At 41.8% G+C, this 21,482-nt stretch overlaps 1 protein-coding gene across 4 annotated transcripts in view; it reads left to right on the forward strand.

Moving 5' to 3' along the window:
* Positions 1-21,482, forward strand: part of LOC134227344 (cyclic AMP response element-binding protein A) — a 299,421-nt gene that overhangs the window by 273,984 nt on the left and 3,955 nt on the right. For all 4 annotated transcript variants that reach the window (XM_062708750.1, XM_062708751.1, XM_062708753.1 and 1 more), the window contains 2 exons: positions 13,815-14,389; positions 14,453-14,980. In XM_062708750.1, coding sequence (XP_062564734.1) covers positions 13,815-14,389; positions 14,453-14,980 — 1,103 coding nt within the window. The remainder of the gene's footprint in view (positions 1-13,814; positions 14,390-14,452; positions 14,981-21,482) is intronic.

Here is a 21,482-nt window from a genome sequence, read left to right on the forward strand (position 1 = left end):
CACAATTTGCCAGAAAGGATGGTAACGAATCTCTGGGATGAACTTTTAGAATTAGCCACCTTTAAGGATGTTCCGGATCTTCCAGAAGGCTTTCCAATGATCGCCTAAGGCTTAAACCTACAGCTTTCGTTTGGTGCCTAAAGATCGAAAATCGGTTGAAATTCGAGTTTTTGTGATAGTGATGAAATCTTGGGTCTAAATGGACCCCAATGCACAATGTGGCACTTTTTTTTCTAATGCATTAGGAAGGTTAACCAACTATGCAAGCCTTTTTTCAAGTCTTATAAGCTGAGTGGGAGAGGAGGTGTGTGATTAACCCTTTGGATATATACCATGTTACCCATATACGTATACACAACACTGCTCAATTTTGCTTGAAGTTGTTCCAATATATATAGTCGGAATCTTAGTTTACAGTTACATTAAGCTATTAGAGCAGAGCACTCGTCTTAAACAAATTGCTGTGACTCCTGTATGGGACCAAACTTGTAGAGTTAAAAAAGAGTTGCAGCAACCAAATCAGTCAGAATTGTGCTATTAGGGTATTAATTGTTCTTCCCATTAATTACTTGAGTTGTTGAAAGTATTTTATTTTCCCACCGAAGAGACAAATCAAATCTATTGTAATTTATAGTAATGTAGTGCCGTCATCGCCAATAACATCGGATATCGTGTTGGTTAAGTGAAAAAGGTCAATCAACTCTAAATGGTTGTAAAAATTGCTGCCAATCTAGATTCGATCAAACTTTGTCTTAAGCCCACAAATCGCCCTTCACTTGATGCATTGCATCCAAGTTACGTGGTTGAGCGAAAGAAAAAAAAAGAATTACATTGTCGGCAGCGTGCAAAAAATCCTCGGGCGCAAAACATCGCTCCATAATGGATAAATCAGTCGATTTAGCATATAATCTCCGGATGGAGCTGTCGCCACCGCGTATCAAACGCCTCAGTTTCCAATATCGGTAAGGAGTGCATGGCCGGCGGGCGGTATCGAGCAGCAACAATGAAAAGTATGCTGGGTCCATAATAAGCCGCACTTCGCTTGGTTCTGCTCAGTTCAGTTCAGTTCAGTGGAGTTCAGCTCGACCCAGCCAGTATGTACTAATAAATATTCAACATAAATTTGTCACCGACGACACGATGACGGCCGGCGACTGAACTGGCCGACGACGACGACGTGAGCTGTGGTGGTGACCGGTCGGATCCTCGTTATTGTGTCGAAGAGAGCCCGGGCGGCGTGGCGACGCGGTCAACAAAACCAACAGCCCACCACCATCAGTATGGACGGAGTACGGCGGCTCTGATTGAATATCACCGAGATTTATTGCTATTGAGGAAAGTTTTGGTTTTGCACCAAGTCTCAGGTGAGTTATGGACAACGAGGCTGACGATGATGGCTTTAGCTTGAAAGCGAAAGTACGCTGCTCTGGAGCGTAAGCTCGTAGTAGCTTATTATATCGTGAGATTTTAATGTCAGATCTGCAGTGGAGGATTAGAACTTGCCGCTAAAAGTGACATACAAGCCTATGTGATAGATCATAAATCAGGCGTTGTTTATAGTAATTTTTAGTTGCCAGTAGATAACAAATCATTGAATGACTAATGGTTAATGCATAATTTATTGCCTCATGTGATTTGGGTATATGATCTAATGCGTATAAGGATTTACATTCCTGGTTAAACGAATTTCGGTTGCTTTTTTTTCGTTTTAACTGTTGGTGCTCCAGCTATGTTCACCATTTCCGCATTATGTAGGGAGCACAATACTTACCTTAGATAGTCTACCGAGCCTGGAGTGGTGGATTGATGAAATCTTTTAGGTTGAATATTTTCTGCCACTGCAAGACAATATACAAATTCATGCATTTGATTGGGATCAAAAGTTCTCAATTAATAAGTATCTGTGGCTTTTAAACAGAGAGGCAAGGTGCCCTTTTTTTCCCGAGCAATCTAAGGTCCCCAATTATTTCTAGTCGCAATTTAATTATATGACCTAATTTTTGTACATCAATACACTAACAATCAGTAAGTAATTCAATTGAAATGCGACTGTATCGAGTAATAAATGTTGTTGCCGAGAACAGGAGCGCTGCCCAAATAGATTTTCTCCGAATTGATAAATATTAGAAGTCCACCGATTCCGCATGGTGATACTGATTATGATGTCGGTGACGGGCGACCGACGACGATCTGCCACACGGATGCCCCTGTCGTATCACTTTCGCCAATTACTTTATTGCATCGCATCGATCATCGCAACGGCGCGGCGACGGCCGGTGTGTGCCGGTGTAGATTGCTAACCAGTAACCATCACCATAACGGCGCACATTTCCAACCCCTGCTGTTTTAGAGCTGCACCTCGCGAATTGCTTTTTATGTCATTTTTTTTCTGCAGCCATTTTTACTGCCGTTGTTCACGGGGGAGGCCGTATCAGGCTCGCCGTAGCTAGTTGAAATTTTTATTATAATTATTCAATTAAGCGTTACTCGTTTTCCTTCTTCCTTGCAGCGGTGGTGGTGACGGCCGACAGTTGCAGTCGATCAGCCATCGATTCATTCATTGAATCGGATAGTTAACGAATCGACCGAACGGTGCAACGGCAGGCTACGGATTTATTATAGTTATTAATTAGATGTAGATAATTTCAGCCTGTCATCACAACATTTTCTCCGCCGTGGCTGCCGATGGCAACACTGACTGTGATGCCAACCGGAGAGGCCTTCTTGATTGGTGGCATGTCAGTTGGAATGTCACACCGTTTCTCTTGTTGCGTGGCGACAACCGACAAGCAGAAATAGTTGACATATTTCAAATCATTAGCAATTGCCTATTTGCTGCTCATTGGCTATAAAAATCTCACATAATGTTCGCTGAATGTTTATTGATTAATCATCCAATTCTGGCGGCTGCTTAGGAAGCCTATAAATGTTGGCTATTTGCGGTGATTATTACTTTTTATGCGCAATGATGGCTGCAGTTCGGCGAGAACGAAACGAGGTGGGATCCAGGGTGGTGGGAAATGTTTGGTTTACGATTACAGCAGCTGTCAACTGAAAAAGGGAAACCGAAACTCTGCGAGGCAGCACGTAAGATGTATAAAACTATGAACGTGTTGCGCATTATGAAGTAATCCTAACAGTTGACACTTGACTGTTTTTTTCGAAACTATAAAATATAGTTACAATTTCTGTGACGTTTTGATTTAAAAAATCCCTTTTTTATGTTTTGCCTTTCAGGTTCAACAGTCATACTAAATTATTTATTTGTTATCAGACTAAGGCCGGAGTAGCCTGTGCAATACATGGAAGACTTCACCATTTAGCTCGGTCCATGGCTGCACGTCGCCAACCACACAGTCTGCGAAGGGTCCGCAAATCGTCGTCCACCTGATCGATCCACCTGCCCGCTGTGCACCTCGCCTTCTTGTTCCCGTCGGATGGTTGTCGAGGACAAGTTTCACCGGATTACTGTCCGACATCCTGGCTACGTGCCCAGCCCACCGCAGTCTACCGATTTTTGCGGTGTGAACGATGGATGGCTCTCCCAACAGCTGATGTAACTCGTGGTTCATTCGCCTTCTCCACGTACCGTCCGCCATCTGCACTCCACCATAGATGGGGTCATACTAAAAGGTTATCATTTTACGAGGGCGACGGTGTCTCCGAAATCACGTCGGAAGCCATGTTTTTTCGCTAGTAGCACGATTCAGCGTGACGATTGTTTATGGGACTTCCTACGAATGTTCCATATTTTCAATAAAAATATTCCGAATTTTTATTAGAAAATGTCTCCATTCGGCTACCGAATGCCCCTAAAAATACCCCTTGAAGAGGGCTACCGAGCCCCTTGAAAGGGGGCTACCGAGCCCCTTGAAAGGGGGCTACCGAGCCTCTTGAAAGGGGGCTACCGAGCCTTTGAAACGGGGCTGAGCCCTTGAAACGGGGCTAATGAGCCACTTGAAAGGGGGCTACCGAGCCCCTTGACCGGGGGCTCCCGACCCTTTGAAAGGGGGGCTACCGAGCCCCTTGAAAGGGGGCTACCGAGCCCTTGAAGGGGCTACTGAGCCCTTGAAAGGGGCCACTGAGCCCCTGAAAGGGGCTACTGAGCCCTTGAAAGGGGGCCACTGAGCCCCTTGAAAGGGGGGCTACTGAGCCCTTGAAAGGGGGGGCTGAGCCCTTGAAAGGGGGCCACTGAGCCCTTGAAAGGGGGGCCACTGAGCCCCCTTGAAAGGGGGGTTCCGAGCCCCTTGAAAGGGGGGGCCACTGAGCCCCTTGAAAGGGGGCCACTGAGCCTTGCAGGGGCCACTGAGCCCTTGAAAGGGGCTACTGAGCCCTTGAAAGGGGCTACTGAGCCCCTTGAAAGGGGCTACTGAGCCCCTTGAAAGGGGGCCACTGAGCCCCTTGAAGGGGGCTACTGAGCCCTTGAAAGGGGCTGCACTGAGCCCTTGAAAGGGGGCCACTGAGCCCTTGAGGGGCTACTGAGCCCCTTGAAAGGGGCCACTGAGCCCCTTGAAAGGGGGCTACCGAGCCCCTTGAAAGGGGGCTACCGAGCCCCTTGAAAGGGGGCTACCGAAAGCCCCTTGAAAAGGGGCCACTGAAGGGGCCACTGAGCCTTGAAAGGGGCTACTGAGCCCCTTGAGGGGGGCCACTGAGCCCTTGAAAGGGGCCACTGAGCCCTTGAAAGGGGCTACCGAGCCCCTTGAAAGGGGGCTACCGAGCCCCTTGAAAGGGGGCTACCGAGCCCCTTGAAAGGGGGCTACCGAGCCCCTTGAAAGGGGGCTACCGAGCCCCTTGAAAGGGGGCTACCGAGCCCCTTGAAAGGGGGCTACCGAGCCCCTTGAAAGGGGGCTACCGAGCCCCTTGAAAGGGGGCTACCGAGCCCCTTGAAAGGGGGCTACCGAGCCCCTTGAAAGGGGGCTACCGAGCCCCTTGAAAGGGGGCTACCGAGCCCCTTGAAAGGGGGCTACCGAGCCCCTTGAAAGGGGCTACCGAGCCCCTTGAAAGGGGGCTACCGAGCCCCTTGAAAGGGGGCTACCGAGCCCCTTGAAAGGGGCCACTGAGCCCCTTGAAGGGCTACCGAGCCCCTTGAAAGGGGGCTACCGAGCCCCTTGAAAGGGGGCTACCGAGCCCCTTGAAAGGGGGCTACCGAGCCCCTTGAAAGGGGCTACCGAGCCCCTTGACAGGGGCTACTGAGCCCTTGAAAGGGGCTGAGCCCCTTGAAAGGGGCTACTGAGGCCCCTTGAAGGGGCCACTGAGCCCCTTGAAAGGGGGCTACCGAGCCCCTTGAAAGGGGCTACCGAGCCCCTTGAAAGGGGGCCACTGAGCCCTTGAAAGGGGCCACTGAGCCCCTTGAAAGGGGCCACTGAGCCCCTTGAAGGGGCTACCGAGCCCCTTGAAGGGGCTACCAGGCCCCTTGAAAGGGGCTACTGAGCCCTTGAAGGGGCTACCGAGCCCTTGAAAGGGGGCTACCGAGCCCCTTGAAAGGGGGCTACCGAGCCCCTTGAAAGGGGGCTACCGAGCCGCTTTGAATTTTTCCAAACTTCCTTGGGAAATTTTTCCAAATTTCCTTGGGAAATTTTCCAAATTTCCTTGGGAAATTTTCCAAATTTCCTTGGGAAATTTTCCAAATTTCCTTGGAAAATTTTCCAAAATTCCTTGGAAAATTTTCCAAAATTTCCTTGGGAAATTTTCCAAATTTCTTTGGGAAATTTTTCTAAATTTCCTTGGGAAATTTTTCCAAATTTCCTTGGGAAATTTTTCCAAATTTCATTTGGAAATTTTTCCAAACTTACTTGGGAAATTTTTTTAAATTTCCTTGGAAAATTTTCCAAATTTCCTTGTGAAATTTTTCCAAATTTCCTTGGGAAATTTTTCCAAATTTCCTTGGGAAATTTTTCCAAATTTCCTTGGGAAATTTTTCCAAATTTCCTTGGGAAATTTTTCCAAATTTCCTTGGGAAATTTTTCCAAATTTCCTTGGGAAATTTTTCCAAATTTCCTTGGGAAATTTTTCCAAATTTCCTTGGGAAAAATTTCTAAATTTTCTTGGGAAATTTTTCCAAATTTCCCTAGGATTTTTTTCCAAATTTCCCTGGGAATTTTTTCCAAATTTCCCTGGAAATTTTTCCAAATTTCCTTGGGAACTTTTTTCAAATTTCCCTAGGAATTTTTTCCAAATTTCCTTGGGAAATTTTTCCAAATTTCCTTGGGAAATTTTTCCAAATTTCCTTGGGAAATTCTTCCAAATTTCCTTGAGAAATTCTTCCAAATTTCCTTGAGAAAATTTTCCAAATTTCCTTGGGAACATCTTTCAAATTTCCTTGGAAAATTCTTCCAAATTTCTTTGGGTAATTCTTCCAAATTTCCTTGGGAAATTCTTCCAAATTTCCTTGGGAAATTCTTCCAAATTTCCATGGGAAATTCTTTCAAATTTCCTTGGGAAATTCTACCAAGTTTCCTTGGGAAATTCTTCCAAATTTTCTTTGGAAATTCTTCTAAATTATCTTGGGAAATTTTTCCAAATTTCCTTTGGAAATTCTTCCAAATTTCCTTGGGAAATTCTTCCAAATTTCCTTGGGAAATTCTTCCAAATTTTCTTTGGAAATTCTTCCAAATTTTCTTGGGAAATTTTTCCAAATTTCCTTTGGAAATTCTTCCAAATTTCCTTGGGAAATTCTTCCAAATTTCCTTGGGAAATTCTTCCAAATTTCCTTGGGAAATTCTTCCAAATTTCCTTGGGAAATTCTTCCAAATTTCCTTGGGAAATTCTTCCAAATTTCCTTGGGAAATTCTTCCAAATTTCCTTGGGAAATTCTTCCAAATTTCTTTGGGAAATTCTTCCAAATTTCCTTGGGAAATTCTTCCAATTTTTTTGGGAAATTCTTCCGAATTTCCTTGGGAAATTCTTCCAAATTTCCTTGGGAAATTTTTCCAAATTTACTTAGGAAATTTTTCTAAATTTTCTTGGGAAATTTTTCCAAATTTCCTTGAGAAATTTTTCCAAATTTCCTTGGGAAATTTTCCCAAATTTCCTTGGGAAATTTTTTCCAAATTTGCTTGGGAAATTCTTCCAAATTTTCTTGGGAAATTCTTCCAAATTTCCTTGGGAAATTCTTCCAAATTTCCTTGGGAAATTCTTCCAAATTTCCTTGGGAAATTTTTCCAAATTTCCTTGGGAAATTTTTCCAAATTTCCTTGGGAAATTTTTCCAAATTTCCTTGGGAAATTTTTCCAAATTTCCTTGGGAAATTCTTCCAAATTTTCTTGGGAAATTTTTCCAAATTTCCTTGAGAAATTTTTCCAAATTTCCTTGTAAAATTTTTCCAAATTTCCTTGTGAAATTTTTCCAAATTTCCTTGGTAAATTTTTCCAAATTTCCTTGTGAATTTTTTTTAAATTTCCTTGGGAAATTTTTCCAAAGTTCCTGGGGAAATTTTTCCAAATTTCCTTGGGAAATTTTTTCAAATTTCCTTGGGAAATTTTTCCAAAGTTCCTGGGGAAATTTTTCCAAATTTCCTTGGGAAGTCCAAATTTCCAAGTCCAAATTTCCTTGGGAAATTTTTCCAAATTTACTTGGGAAATTTTTTCCAAATTTCCTTGGGAAAATTTTACAAATTTCCTTGGGAATTTTTTTCAAATTTCCTTTGGAAATTCTTTCAAATTTCCTTGGGAAATTCTTCCAAATTTCCTTGGGAAATTCTTCTAAATTTCCTTGGGAAATTTATCCAAATTTCCTTGAGAAATTTTTCCAAATTTCCTTGGGAAATTTTTCCAAATTTTCTTGGGATTTTTTTTCCAAATTTCCTTGGAAAATTCTTCCAAATTTCCTCGGGAATTTCCTTGGGAAATTTTTCCAAATTTCCTTGGGAAATTTTTCCAAATTTCCTTGGGAATTTTTTCCAAATTTCCTTGGGGAATTTTTCCAAATTTCCTTGGGGAATTTTTCCAAATTTCCTTGGGAAATTTTTCCAAATTTCCTTGGGATATTCTTCCAAATTTCTTTGGGAAATTCTTCCTAATTTCCTTGGGAAATTATTTCAAATTTTCTTGGGAAATTCTTCCAAATTTCCTTGGAAACTTTTTCCCAAATTTCCTGGGGAAACTCTTCCAATTTTCCTCGAAAAATTTTTTAAATCTCTCTCGGGAATTTTTTCCATATATCATCGGAAAACTTCCGATTTTCCTGGGGAAATTCTTTCAAATTTTCCTATGAAAAATCTTGCAAATTTCATCGGGAAATACAATCAATTTCTCTCAGGAAATTTTTCCAAGATTCCTTCGAGTTTCCTCGAGAATTTTTTTCATATTTCTTCATTAAGGTGTTCTAAATTTTCTCATGGATGTCTTCCAAATTTCCTCTGGAAAGCTCTCCCGTTTTTTGGGAAAACTCTCCCGTTTTTTGGGAAAATTCCTCCACATTTTTCAGAAAATTCCTTCGAAGGTGCTCCACTCTTTACGCATAATTTTCCGTTAGAAATTTTTGGGAAAACTCTCCCGTTTTTTGGGAAAATTCCTCCGAAACTTCTTCCACATTTTTCAGACAATTCTTTCGAAGTTGCTTCACACTTTACCGACAAATTTCCGTTCGAATTATATTTATTTTAAAGAATTTCTCGCGGAAACACGGAAAAATTTCCCCATGAAAGCCGGGAAGGAAGAATAATCGTAAGAATAAATGTTTTTCGGGATTCTTTTTTCGCGAGTATTTTTTTCAATTTTTTTTGAGAAATTCTTTCGGATTTCCTCTGAATTTTTTTTTCATCCGTCATTTTTCGCTGGAAATTTCTCTGATTTATTATGGAAAATTGTTCCGGATTTGTGTGTGTGTGTGTGTGTGTGTGTGTGTGTGTGTGTGTGTGTGTGTGTGTGTGTGTGTGTGTGTGTGTGTGTGTGTGTGTGTGTGTGTGTGTGTGTGTGTGTGTGTGTGTGTGTGTGTGTGTGTGTGTGTGTGACTTAAATCTAACCCTCACTGTCCGGCAGTGGTATTATAGAAGAAAGCTGTCTGCAATAAAGTCAGCTTTAGCCCGGGAGTTAGAAGGTGTTAGCTCTACTGCAGCTCCAGTGACCCATTTCAGACTGCCTGGTAACTCACGTCCAGCCCAAGGTCACTTCCACTTGCAATAAGCCCCGCCTGTTTATGCTACCATTATCAGTTGGATAATGGATCCATAAACAAACTTCCGGATTTTTAAATCCAGCACGCATATAGTTTTGGAATCATATATAAACCATAATGAAACAATCTCACCAAATTGATCCAATTCCGGATAAATGAATTGAGGAAGCGAAGATCACTTCTAGTGTCCACGAACAATTCACTTCACTCTTCCAGAGCTGTTCTGAGATGTTCGTAATTGATCCATGTATTTCTGATATTATCACACAGCCACACATATTTCACCAAAGACATCCCCGTATACAAACTACACAAAAGACTTCGCGCACTCAATTAAAAAATACACTTTATAAAAGGTAACCAAACGTGTAAATTTCAAACTTCAGATCAATTAAATTTATTTTTCTAGTACACATGCAAAATATAAACACCAGCGAAATCTATTTCTTGCACGAACGAACAAAAACGTGACAGCAAATTCAAAAGCAACCATCCGCGCGCATGGCTTGCTGCGATCCCGCATTGCTACGCCCTTTCTTATGTCACGGAAAATTGTTCCGAATTTCTTCGGAAAATAGTATTATTACTATTCATATTTGGTTTCACTAATCTGAAATCGTTTTACGGGAAAGAAGAAAGTTCTGATGAGAGATTAACATTTTTTTCCTCATTCCCAGTGCCGCGAAAAGTTTATTTGTTCATTTTCTCACTTCTATAATCCTTTTCGTGCTATCACCGAGAGCAAAAAGATTAGTTTTTGTGGCACAAACAACCTAACTCCTGTGCGCAGTCGAAGTGGAGTGACCGCATCCCAACACCATTTTTGTTGATGTGCTAGGTTCGAATGGCGTTCTGGCCATATCATTTTTATAAATGGTTTCCGAAAAATCTCACAAAAAGTGAGTGAGGCATAAAAATGCGGAAACGAGAGAAGAATTTCATCAAGTAGGTAGCTACGATTTTAGCACATAATTTTAGTTTATCTCCCAAGATCGTTCAAGAGAAAAGATTTCCCAGCAAGCACAAGATCGTATATCATAGCGAATAAGTGTACAAAGTGGAGGGCATATACGTGCACTATGTATGAAGTCAAATGAAGGAATGTTCCTATGTTGCCTCCACCTTGTACATTTATTCGATAGCATATGCGACTTCGTGTTGGCTGGGCAACCGAATGGAAGTAGGAAATAGCTTAAGCACTGAGTAGGTCCTGATCTTCCTGAAATCAGCGGGAAAAAAGATCAATGATCATTGATTAAGTTTGCGACTTTTGTCCTTTAGGAAAAAATAAACAATGTCGAAATGCAAGCCAACGTTCTACGCAAAGATTTGGTTTTCTTTTGTAATGTTTCATACAGAGATATCAATCACGTCAATTTTGAGCTTTCATTTTCATTATGAGCTATCCATTATTCTGTACATATAGCGGGATTAGACAATAAAGTATGATCATAAAAATAAGTTAGACATTTCTTAAGTTGCGCATAACAGCTACTATTTGATTTGGTTGGCTCGTTTTTGCATGAAAATCGATTAATACCAAACTAAAGACTAAACTAAAGACAAACTAAAGTGTACAACTAAAGACACCAACACTTTATACACATATATTAGAAATTTGATCTCTGAACAAACAAATCAATAGGCGACTTTTAATGCGCAGCTCTGCTGAAACTGTATGAACTTTTCAAATTAGGCTGTATGGTTTTCGAAATCCAAAAATATGTAATTTATATTGTATTCATCCACGCAAAATTACAATAACAAGTAAAGTCCATTGTCGTCAACCAATCACGGGAATTAGTTTGTTTAAATTGATCAATTAATAATGTTAAGTAATGAACTTCCTTTATTGAAAAAATCACTATAATAAAGATAAAAAAAATAATGTAAATATATTTGTTTTTCAAATTCGAGCTGAACCTTTTTTCAAATGTTACGCGTGATTTTTTTTCAGCGCTGATTATAGCATTCATCCAACTCGACAACATAGTGCCTCGTATTAAGAAATGGGAAATTATAATCAAAGATTAAACAGACATATTAGTGCAACAAATCTCATCAGCAACAGCTTGCGCATCTGTTTTGCGTATATAAGTTTGTACCGATACGGCATGATTTGTTTGTGCACTATGTTGCACATGTGGTACTATTTGCTACTCTGACAACAAACGTGTCAATATATAAATAAATAAATGGCTTTCTAAGGACAATATTATGTTCCTTGTTCATGTTCTTCAGATTCTTTCACACATATAATGATTCTACCCTGAACGAAATCGACCGTCTTCCAACTGGTAATCCAACTCCGGGGAAACTATGCAACTGGTTTCTAAGTACGTGATTCACAGCCGAATTCTTGGCAGTGGAAAAACTCCCAAAATTGAACTAACTCAATATCGAAACATTCCACGTCCATCAAATCGTAATTGTCGCTTCTTCTAAATCACTTAATGCCTATCCATTGGAGATTACATCAGATATGGCACACCAGAAACCAGATGCGACCGACTCGGTTTCCAGTGGATTCCAAATCGTTATGAAACGGATAATCTAACATCGTGATTAGCCAAGGCAGCCAACGGGCGGGTGATGGGAAAGTCTATCCACCTGATGATGATGATGATGATGACGATGAAGATGGTGGTGATGATATTGGAGAGCGATTGAATGAATTCGAGACTCGTGATGCCCACCGGGGAAGACCCCAAAAGATGTGAAGGAGCGCAAAGTGCAAGTGATATCGTTGCGCCACAAACACCACCATCGCCGACAACGGCCGCAGAAGATGCTCGGACGAGTGAGAAAGATTCCATTTCGTGTTCAAGCGCTGGCTGGCTGGCTGGCGGCGGCACCCCTGCAGAATCATCGTGTGCAATCGGACTGTTCCAATGAATGAAGTTGAGTTGCTCAAGTACCAATACCCTTCGTTTCTCCCTTACGTCGCGGGAAATATGCAGTGGATGTGGATGGGGGACACAAGCATTAGCAGAAAGCTTAGCAAATACCTGGGAAGAAAGCGCAGAAATTATGTCAATTGTTTTCGCTTTTGTTTCGAACGCCTTCATGTGAAGAAGTCACTTCTCTATACTTCAGGACAGATTGGCTTGGTCTAGAAGTGTACAAATATGCACTCTCGCTTGTTGCCTCGGAGATGGATTTATTCCGGTCGCAACGATTGAAATAGCATTGCAGCGCAAGCTAACCCAACACGGGTTTACGTCAATTTGGCTTCCTAATGGGCGAACTGTTTGATCAGGTGAACATAGCGAGATTTGTTGAATCTGTTTCAACGTACGTACATAGTTTGATTTTCATATCGTGATAATATTTATTGTATTGAAAATAGAAAAACAGATTAATCCGTTTTGCCTTTTCCGTTGTTCAGAAACTTAGAAACTGTATCACTGCTAGAGAAATACACATTCAAAACATTCATATGTATGAAAAGCAATCAATTAACGTCCTTCATCATACATCTATGTATGTACAATCTTGCATACAACTATGCTGGAACATGAAAGTTGATTGAGGATTTAGGAAAGGCTTTTCTAACGCAGTCCAATACAATAATTATTACGGAATGCAATTGTTTTGTATTTACAAACTGATTTTCGACGCATCCGTTTCACACAAATGTTTTAGTCATTACGATTTGCGAACCTACATTTTTCAAATAACTTGCAAGTAGATTCTACATATTTGACATATGCATCGCCATCATCGCATTCAACTCGTTAGTCGGCTATCAAACGAAAAGAAAATTGATTCGATGACTATCTTGCGTCCACTCGAACAGCACAGCGTATATTGCCTCAGGTGATACCAACCCTCCCGGCCTTCATCAATCGTAGCTCAAATTGATAGTGAATCCGTGCGTATGCCGTACACCGCGAACCATGACAGGCTCGACGACATCTATCGCGCCAATGACGGCGATGAAAGCCATTAGCTTTTTAATTGATCGACAGTCTTTCGCGGCAGCTGGCTTCTATGTGACGAGCCTCCATTCGGCGGAGGAGCCGATTCGCTTGGATTTATGAGCATGCATTTCTTGTCCCGGGCTGCGGCATACGAACCTACCCTCCACCATTTGAACAATTTGGCTTATGGGTTGGGAAAAAATGACAACCATGAGTCAAACGCAGCTTTTCATTAATAAATTAATCGTCGTTTCCGATGGGCCTCTTTGTCGGGCGCCCGAGGAGCAACGTGTGGCATAAGCGAGCCGTATGCGAAGACAAGCGCAATTCATTAAAACAATTTTCCCTTTATTAGAGATGATTTTTCTACGGTTTTTTGTTCCCCTCGCCGTCAATAACGAGCTTCATCAGCTGATAGTTAACTATCTCGGCAGCCGCTAACGATGACAACGGCGTGTTTCATGTCTTCGATTGTCGATGATCGCGCTAGCTTACCGGTTTTCATTAGCTTCTGGCAAGGTACCATTCCGGTAAAGCGAAATTTCTTGTATCGTCGTCGTCGGTTCAAGATTTTAATTGGATGTAAACACGTGCTAAGCTGACATCGCTGGCAGACACCAGAAGTGTTCAATTGAATTCCTGCTTCTGTGGGTTGATTGGGAAACATGATTATTTTCGGGTATTTGATAGAATTCGGGTTTTCCGGAACAATGATGTTACCATATATGTTGATAATGTAACTTACATTCTGTTTTCCTTTCTCTTTTCGTTTTTCAGACATGGATGAAGAATGCTACCCTGCTATCAGCATGAACACTGCACAGAATAAGCAACACATAATTCACAGGAATCAGACGAATCCAGCCCAAATTTCGACAGCTGGTAGCACAGTCCTGTCAAGTTTCAGCAGTCAAAATGCTCCTGCCTTCAAACACATCTCCAGTGGAAGCATTAGCCTGCTCAGCACACTGCACCAGCAGCAGCAGTCCATCAGTAGTCAAACATCTCACCCGCAGCTAGTGCTTGGTCATCCGATCAGCCTAAACAATAACCACCTCACCCTCAACAATAACCTCACCAAGGAGAATCTTCTTGTTAGTGCAGGAATCAGCTGCAAACGAAGCTGCTCAAACGATTCATCCTCCTCCAGTTCCGGTAGCGTAGCATCAGACATTGAAATCGATGAGCTCACCGTCAAAGAGGAGCCCATGTCCCCCAGCTCAAGTTGTCCTCCCTCCCCAGCGGGACCTGGAGCGGGAGGTACAACGTTAGTCAACGGTTACACCATCTCGACGGTGAACCTTGCCAACATGGCTGCCTACACACAGTCCGATCTAGTGTTGGAACACAAGGTACCATTAATCAAAAGATACCCCACATTATCTCTCGGTATTACACAGCATTCTCGATTCCAGAATGGAACCCTTCAGCTAACACCCGCCTCGCAGAGCCTATTGAAAAGCCAGCAGATCGTAATCAACGGCAATGCCATTTGCGCGACTGCCAGCACTCCGTCCACACCCGCCTCGACCTCCAAGATTGTCATGTCCAAGCTGAACATCAAAATGGAACCGCAATCGTCGGCGTCGTTCGGTCTACCTCCAACGCCTCCCTCGTCGCTACCGAGCGATGAGTCCGAGGGTAACCAAAGTCCGGAACATCACACATCGCCCATGTCTCCGCCCACAGTGATCTCACCGAGCATGAGCAGCAGCAGCAGCAGTAGTAGCAGCAGTAGCAGCAGCGGGAGCACACCCAGCAGTCGAAGGACATCGGTGCACAACAGCAGCGTGGCGTCCGAAGCCGGTGGATCCTCGACGATACTGATCGCGTCGCCTATGGCCCAGCAGCACCAAGCGAACCTCCAAGCACGGGTGGCTGCCGCTAACCAGAGTGCTACCACGAGGCAGCCCATTCACACCCCGCTGATCAGTAGTCAACCGGTAAGAATTACTTTATCGTTAGTGAAGTTTTGTTGTGTGATTAGCAGGCGGCATATCTATTGAGGTATTTCGTAGCTCACCTGTCATAAAATACCGTTCTGGCTTAAATCTCGAAAATAACTCATATTCCGAACACTGGCGTTCTAGCGACCTGAAACAAAAACTTTCATCGGTTTTTCTTACTGAAGGTCAAGATTACAATCGAACAGGGATCGAATCCTAAAGAGAAAGAACAAGTCTCTCACTTATCATCTCTGTATACATATACGATATGTAGCATACCGCGAGAGAGCTTTTTCGCAAGCGGTCATGATAGAGAATTGATTCGGGAAGCTATAGGGGAAGGGGGGGCAAAATGCCCTAGCTAAGCAAACACTGATTTATTGTCTTATTCATGGGTATTTTAACATTATGCAACAGTTAAAGAAGATAGCTAGTTAATGTCATTCAAAAATTGTCAAAAATTTCAAATCTGGCGATATTCTCTTGCCGGAAAACTCATGAGGCAAAACGCCTTTTAGCTGGCAGCTCCTAGGGAACAAAGTACCATGCGTCGGCGAATCAGCATTCTGGTATGGATAGTGCGTGGAGACGCAAGTAGGGGAAGGGGGGGCAATATGCCCTAGCTAAGCAAACACTGCTCTATTGTCTTATTTGTAACGCTATTCATGGGTATTTTTACATTATGCATCAGTTAAACAAGATAGCTAGTTGATGTCATTCAAAAATTGTCAAAAATCTCAATCATATTGATAATATTCACATTTCAAAAAAGTGGTGATATTCTGTTGCCGGAAAACTCATGAGGCAAAACGCCTTTTAGCTGGCAGCTCCTAGGGAACAAAGTACCACGCGTCGGCGAATCAGCATTCTAGTATGGATAGTCCGTGGAGACGCAAGTACTTTGTAGGTTATTGCCACTAGGGCGTTTTGCCTCGCCAAAATGTTAGATGTTTCTTCAAAATATGGAAATTTTCGGTTTTTCCGACCTTCCCATGCACTATTTTGAAACTTTCTTCGCCTATCCTACATAATTTTAGATCTAGTTTTGTTACGGACATCTTAATGACGGTAAATATGAGGGAAACCACAAAAGGCGTTTTGCATCGGGGGGGCGTTTTAAGGCCTCTTCCCCTACATTGTAGGTTAGCGCCACTAGGGCGTTTTGCCTCACCAAAATGTTAGATGTTTCTCCAAAATGTGGAAATTTTCGGTTTTTCCGACCTTCCCATACACTATTTTGAAACTTTTTTCGCCTAACCTACATAATTTTAGATCTAGTTTTGTTACGGCCATCTTAATGACGGTAAATATGACGGAAACCACAAAAGGCGTTTTGCATCGGGGGGCGTTTTGGGGCCTCTTCCCCTACCTCATGATAAATTTCTTTTAGGAAGCTCGAAATGCGGAGAGCACCGGCTCTGATGAGCATTTCAACTTGTTCTACACAGCTGGGCAGTAACCAACACGAAAGGAGCGAAAACAAAGCGGGAATCACCATTTTTCTGTGGGGGCTGCCTATTCGATTCTGTTTTTCGCCATTATATACAACTTTGATAAATTTGGTTTTGGTATCATAGCTTGTTATTATTCGGAACAGTTTTTGCCTGTCTTTTATTGTTATTCGTTATCTATTGAGAGCGATTTCTGCAAACCCTGCAATCGAATTCAACCTCCTGTGGAGAAAATTGCACGAATAAAACCAAAATGACCATTTCAAATCGAGTTTTCGGAATTTTAGTACATTTACATTTTATTTTATTTATTTATTAATTCCATTAATGTTGTAACGTAAGGCAATAGTCTTGTCATATGATTATCCAAGATGAATACAGTACTAGATGCTCCAATCTGCCAAGTTTGTGGAAGAGAAGACGGTGGGGGTGAAAAATTCATTTTCAGTGCAAAACGAAAACAAACCGGCTGGCTCTCCCATACTAAAACCAAAATGGCTGACTCGTGAATTTGACAGATTGGAACACCTAGTGGTGTATTCATCTTGATATTATCCTAATACAATTTCTAACTTATCTAGAATGACCTTCTTAGCATGAGTATGAACATTATTGACCGCCCACGGTTGCTACTCCGTTATTGCCAGGTCAGTTATTGCCTGAGCAGCACAAATCAATCAAAAATGGTTGCAGCAACTTGATTATGACTAAATCTGATCGCATATCAGTTGCGGTAACTAATAAGAAACATGTGCGCTGCTAGAGTGCCAATTACACAGAGAACCAACATATGATATTTAGCACTATAATCACATTCAATGTGTGAAAACTGGTGAAGTTATGATTCAAAATTAAGCAATACCGGCGTTGGTTGTGTCCGAATGCAGGTCAATTAAGGAATGGGTAGGAATATGTTGACGTGATACTCGCTTAATAGAAGCCGACGAGTCAACTGCACTTCCACGAATATCACCGGGATGTTGGATATATGGGGTAGGAAGGTAGCGAGGCTCATCAACAGATGCCTGCGGTACATAATTCGTGCCTGGTGGCCTCACAACTGGATCTCAAACAAAGAGCTCCATCGTCGTTGTCACCAGAGGCAGATAGCAACAGAAATTCTGAATCAGAAGTGGGGCTGGGTCGGTCACAACTTACGTAGGGGCAGAAATGAAAGCTGTAAACAAGCATTAGACTGGAATTTAGAGCGACGTCGTAGCAGAGGCAGACCCGGAGGCTCATGGCGGCGAAGCCTCAATAAAGACAAGTCGGCCGTAATCTATTCTGACAACATGTTAAATCGATCGCTGGTCATCGCTCGGGATGACGATCTTAAGATCTTAGGAGGTATCCAGGACCCATAAGTAAAGTCTCCCGTATTTCCACTAAAACTTCTTCGGAATTTCCGTGGAAAATTCCTTTGAACTAGGTACAATGAAAAATATTTTTTAATTTCCACGGGAAATTGTTTATCCTCGGGAAATACTTTCAAGAAATACAAATTCCATCGGGACAATGTTCTGAGACACTCCGATGTGAATATGTAGGGTAGAGAACCATTTGAGCAGTACCCCTATTCCCGTCAGCAACGTTCATTACTCGAGCGCTTTCCTGTCGATATCTAGTGATGTACAAACAATCAAGCCATTTGGTTGGAACGCGGTCGAGTTATTAATGTTGTGGACGGGAATAGGGGGTGCTGCCCAAATGGTCCCGCTTCCTACATTATGTGGAAGATTTTCATTTTAAAAATGGGGGAAGGGCCATTTGACCGAATAACGTTCGGCCGAATACCATTTGGTTGCAGGCCACTAGACCGAAAGTTGTTGTTAGGGTAGGAGTTTCGGTTGTGGGCACCCTTTTGAATTTTGTCCATAACTATGGTTCTAGTTTGTCTAGTTTGTATAATGTCTACATTTTTATTCCAATGGAAAGCTAGAAGTACAACCTGTACAAAATGCATAAAAACGGCATTAAAATAAGTTTGTTGATATCCTCAGTGGTATTGAACGACTTGTCAACATAACACATTAATATAGTTAAAAAAACGACTTGTCAATAAAAAGAGGGTACCCACAACTGAATTTAGCAGCGTTTCAGGAATGTGTTGAAAAAATAAACATTTCGTCGAATGACGTTTAGTCGAATGACATTTAGTCGAATGGACATTTAGTCGAATGGAAATTTAGTCAAATGGACATTTAGTCGAATGGACATTTGATCGAATGGACATTTAGTCGAATGGACATTTAGTCGAATGGAAAATAAGTCGAATGTTGAAAGTGTTTAGTCGGTAATAAGGGTAATTAGTTAAATGGATAATTCATCAATAGATTTTTGGTTAATTTGAATAAATAATCCACAAGATACATGAATAAATTGATTAGAGGAATTCAGTGGACGTGAGAAAGTTCAATCAGCAGCGGAAGAAACGAATACGGATGCCGATGAGGACTTTTCACCTGAGCTAACAGAAACCTCGGCAGACCCGGTGTATTGTAGAAAAACAGATGGTGAAATACCCTCTATTCTATATTCCGGCACATGGTCTAAAACCAATGATATCAATGTTATTGTGCCAATAATTCATCGTAGTCGGCGTTGGAACACTTCGTTGATTGATATTTAGTCTAATGACATTTGGTCAAATGATATTCCGTCGAAAGGACTTTTAGTCGAAGGGACATTTGGTCGCAGGGACATTTGATTGAATAGAAATGGTGTTCTTATTATTTTCATTGATACTCTTTCGATGCTCAATATTTATACAAAATTTAGCTCAGCATAAAATTGTCTTCTGGCCATAATTCGTTAATTATTGGCCGAAAATTTAATTCCAACCAAATAGTCATATAACCCAATCTGTTCAATGTATGTCGTTATGTCTAATGAAAAAAAAAACATCATTCGACTAAATTTCTTATGACCAGGTGGTATAGATTCATTGTAGTCGGTTAGAGGAGTTCACTAAAGTCAATATGCAATCGGGAATATTCTCGAAATATTCACCGTTTTCGTGTCATTATTCATTCTTTTTATGAACCCATCATTCTTTAAACAATATTAGAGCAACAATTATGTGACTTTTAGAAACACCACAATAAACGATTTATTTTTAATTGTTATTGACTAAAGTACTTTTCTTTCAAATAGCCATTCGACGGAACGTCATTAGACTAAATGTACCAATATTTTTAATTCTTATTTCTAAAATCTGATTTTGACTAAATGTCCATTCGGCCAAATGTCCATTCGACGTAGTGTCCTTTCGACCAAATGTCCTGCGTCTCTAAAGGATTAAAAAAAAACATTTTCGACTAAATGTCCCTTCGACCAAATGTCCATTCGACGTAATGTCCTTTCGACCAAATGTCATTCGACTAAATGTCATTCGACGAAATGTCTTTCGACGAAATGGTATAGATTCATAGCACGTTGTACCCAATTGGACATTTGGCCGAATAGGAAATTTAGCGGACTAGGACGGATTTAGGACATTTGGGAAGATCTATAAAGTACGTCACGCAAAAATTGATGATTTTCAACCCCCCCTCCCCACTTCGTTACACTTTTTGTATTAAACCTCTTTTTTTTTTGTATGGATCGTCACTCTGCGTGGAACCCTTCTTTCCTCTAAGGGCGGCCTTTGACCGAATAGGATATTTGGCCAAATAGGATATTTCTCACTTCTCACTGTGCAAAGTGAGAAGTGAGAAGTGTGATGTCTCTCTTTGCACTCCTCATTACTCACTACTCACTGTGAAAAATGAGTGGGACGAAGTGAAAAGTAAGACGTCTCACTTCTCACTTGCCAGTTCTCACTTCTCACTGTTAAACGTGACCTATCCGGCTATTCGGCCAAATGCCCTATTTGGTAAAAAGTCCAATTCGACCAAATGACCTATTCGGCCGCATGACCCTTTCGGCCAAATGACTTCCGGCCAGATGGGTTTCCGCCTAATGGCTTGTTCGGCCAAACGGCTTTCGACCCTAGTGTGCGCTACGGTTAGCATCAGTTATCACCTGAGACAGAGCTCTCGATACTACACATCAAATTAATTACATACTGTCGTCATGCAACAAGTAAATTTTCAACAAGAAAAAACAATCAACGTAGGCGCAACCTGAAAAGACTAAATTCTGTTTTGCGTGTTATTGTTGTTACATTGCCTTCAAAAATTTGCTTGCCGAGAGTTTCGTTTTCGGCTCACACTGACAGCTAGATTTCGGCTCGGCTTGACACACACATTTTTCGTATCTGTTTCTCCCTCCCAGGTTATCACTAGTCCAGACGCATGTGCTGTGGAGTGTGGGTTCGATTCCCGCCATGGTAGAAGAAAACTTTTCGTGAAGCGAAAAATTCCTCACTGGTCTACGGGGTGTTGTATAAATGTCCGGTCTGTTGTCTGATGCTAGATGACGCTCCCTCTTCAAAAATAATTGGCGAAATTCGTTCTCCCAATCATCAGATCTGGCATATAATAGGACCCGCTGTAAAGTGCTCAATAATCAAAAAGATTTTCGCAATTAAATACAAATACGAAAAAACGTATCCGATAGACAACCCCACCAAGAAGCTATGATATAACACTTCGTTCTTGGTCATTTCCCTTTGGGGAATATATATTTTTTCGAACAGCAATGTAAAACAAGTTGAGGAAAGATTGGAAAGGGCGAGGCGAGGAAAGGTGAAGATGTACCTAAATCTGGCAAGGCTATGCATGACGGAGAACTACTTCACATTTCGTGGCAACTACTACAAACAGACGAAAGGAGCACCGATGGAAATCCGCTATCACCGTTTTGTGCGAACTGTTCATGGCGAATCTGGAGAACAACCTACAAGAACAAGGAATACTACCCCAGAAGTGGTGGAGATACGTCGACGACATTTTCAGCATCATCAACCGAAAGGATCTACCCAGGATTTTGGAAGCGATAAACAACGTGCATAAGGACATCAAATTTACCTTCGAAGAGGAAAAAGAAGGTAAACTACCTTTCTTGGATCTACTAGTCATCAGGGAAGCAAATACAACATTGAGCCT

This window comes from Armigeres subalbatus, chromosome 3 (genome assembly GCF_024139115.2).
Source record: "Armigeres subalbatus isolate Guangzhou_Male chromosome 3, GZ_Asu_2, whole genome shotgun sequence".
NCBI classification, from domain to species: Eukaryota; Metazoa; Arthropoda; class Insecta; order Diptera; family Culicidae; genus Armigeres; species Armigeres subalbatus.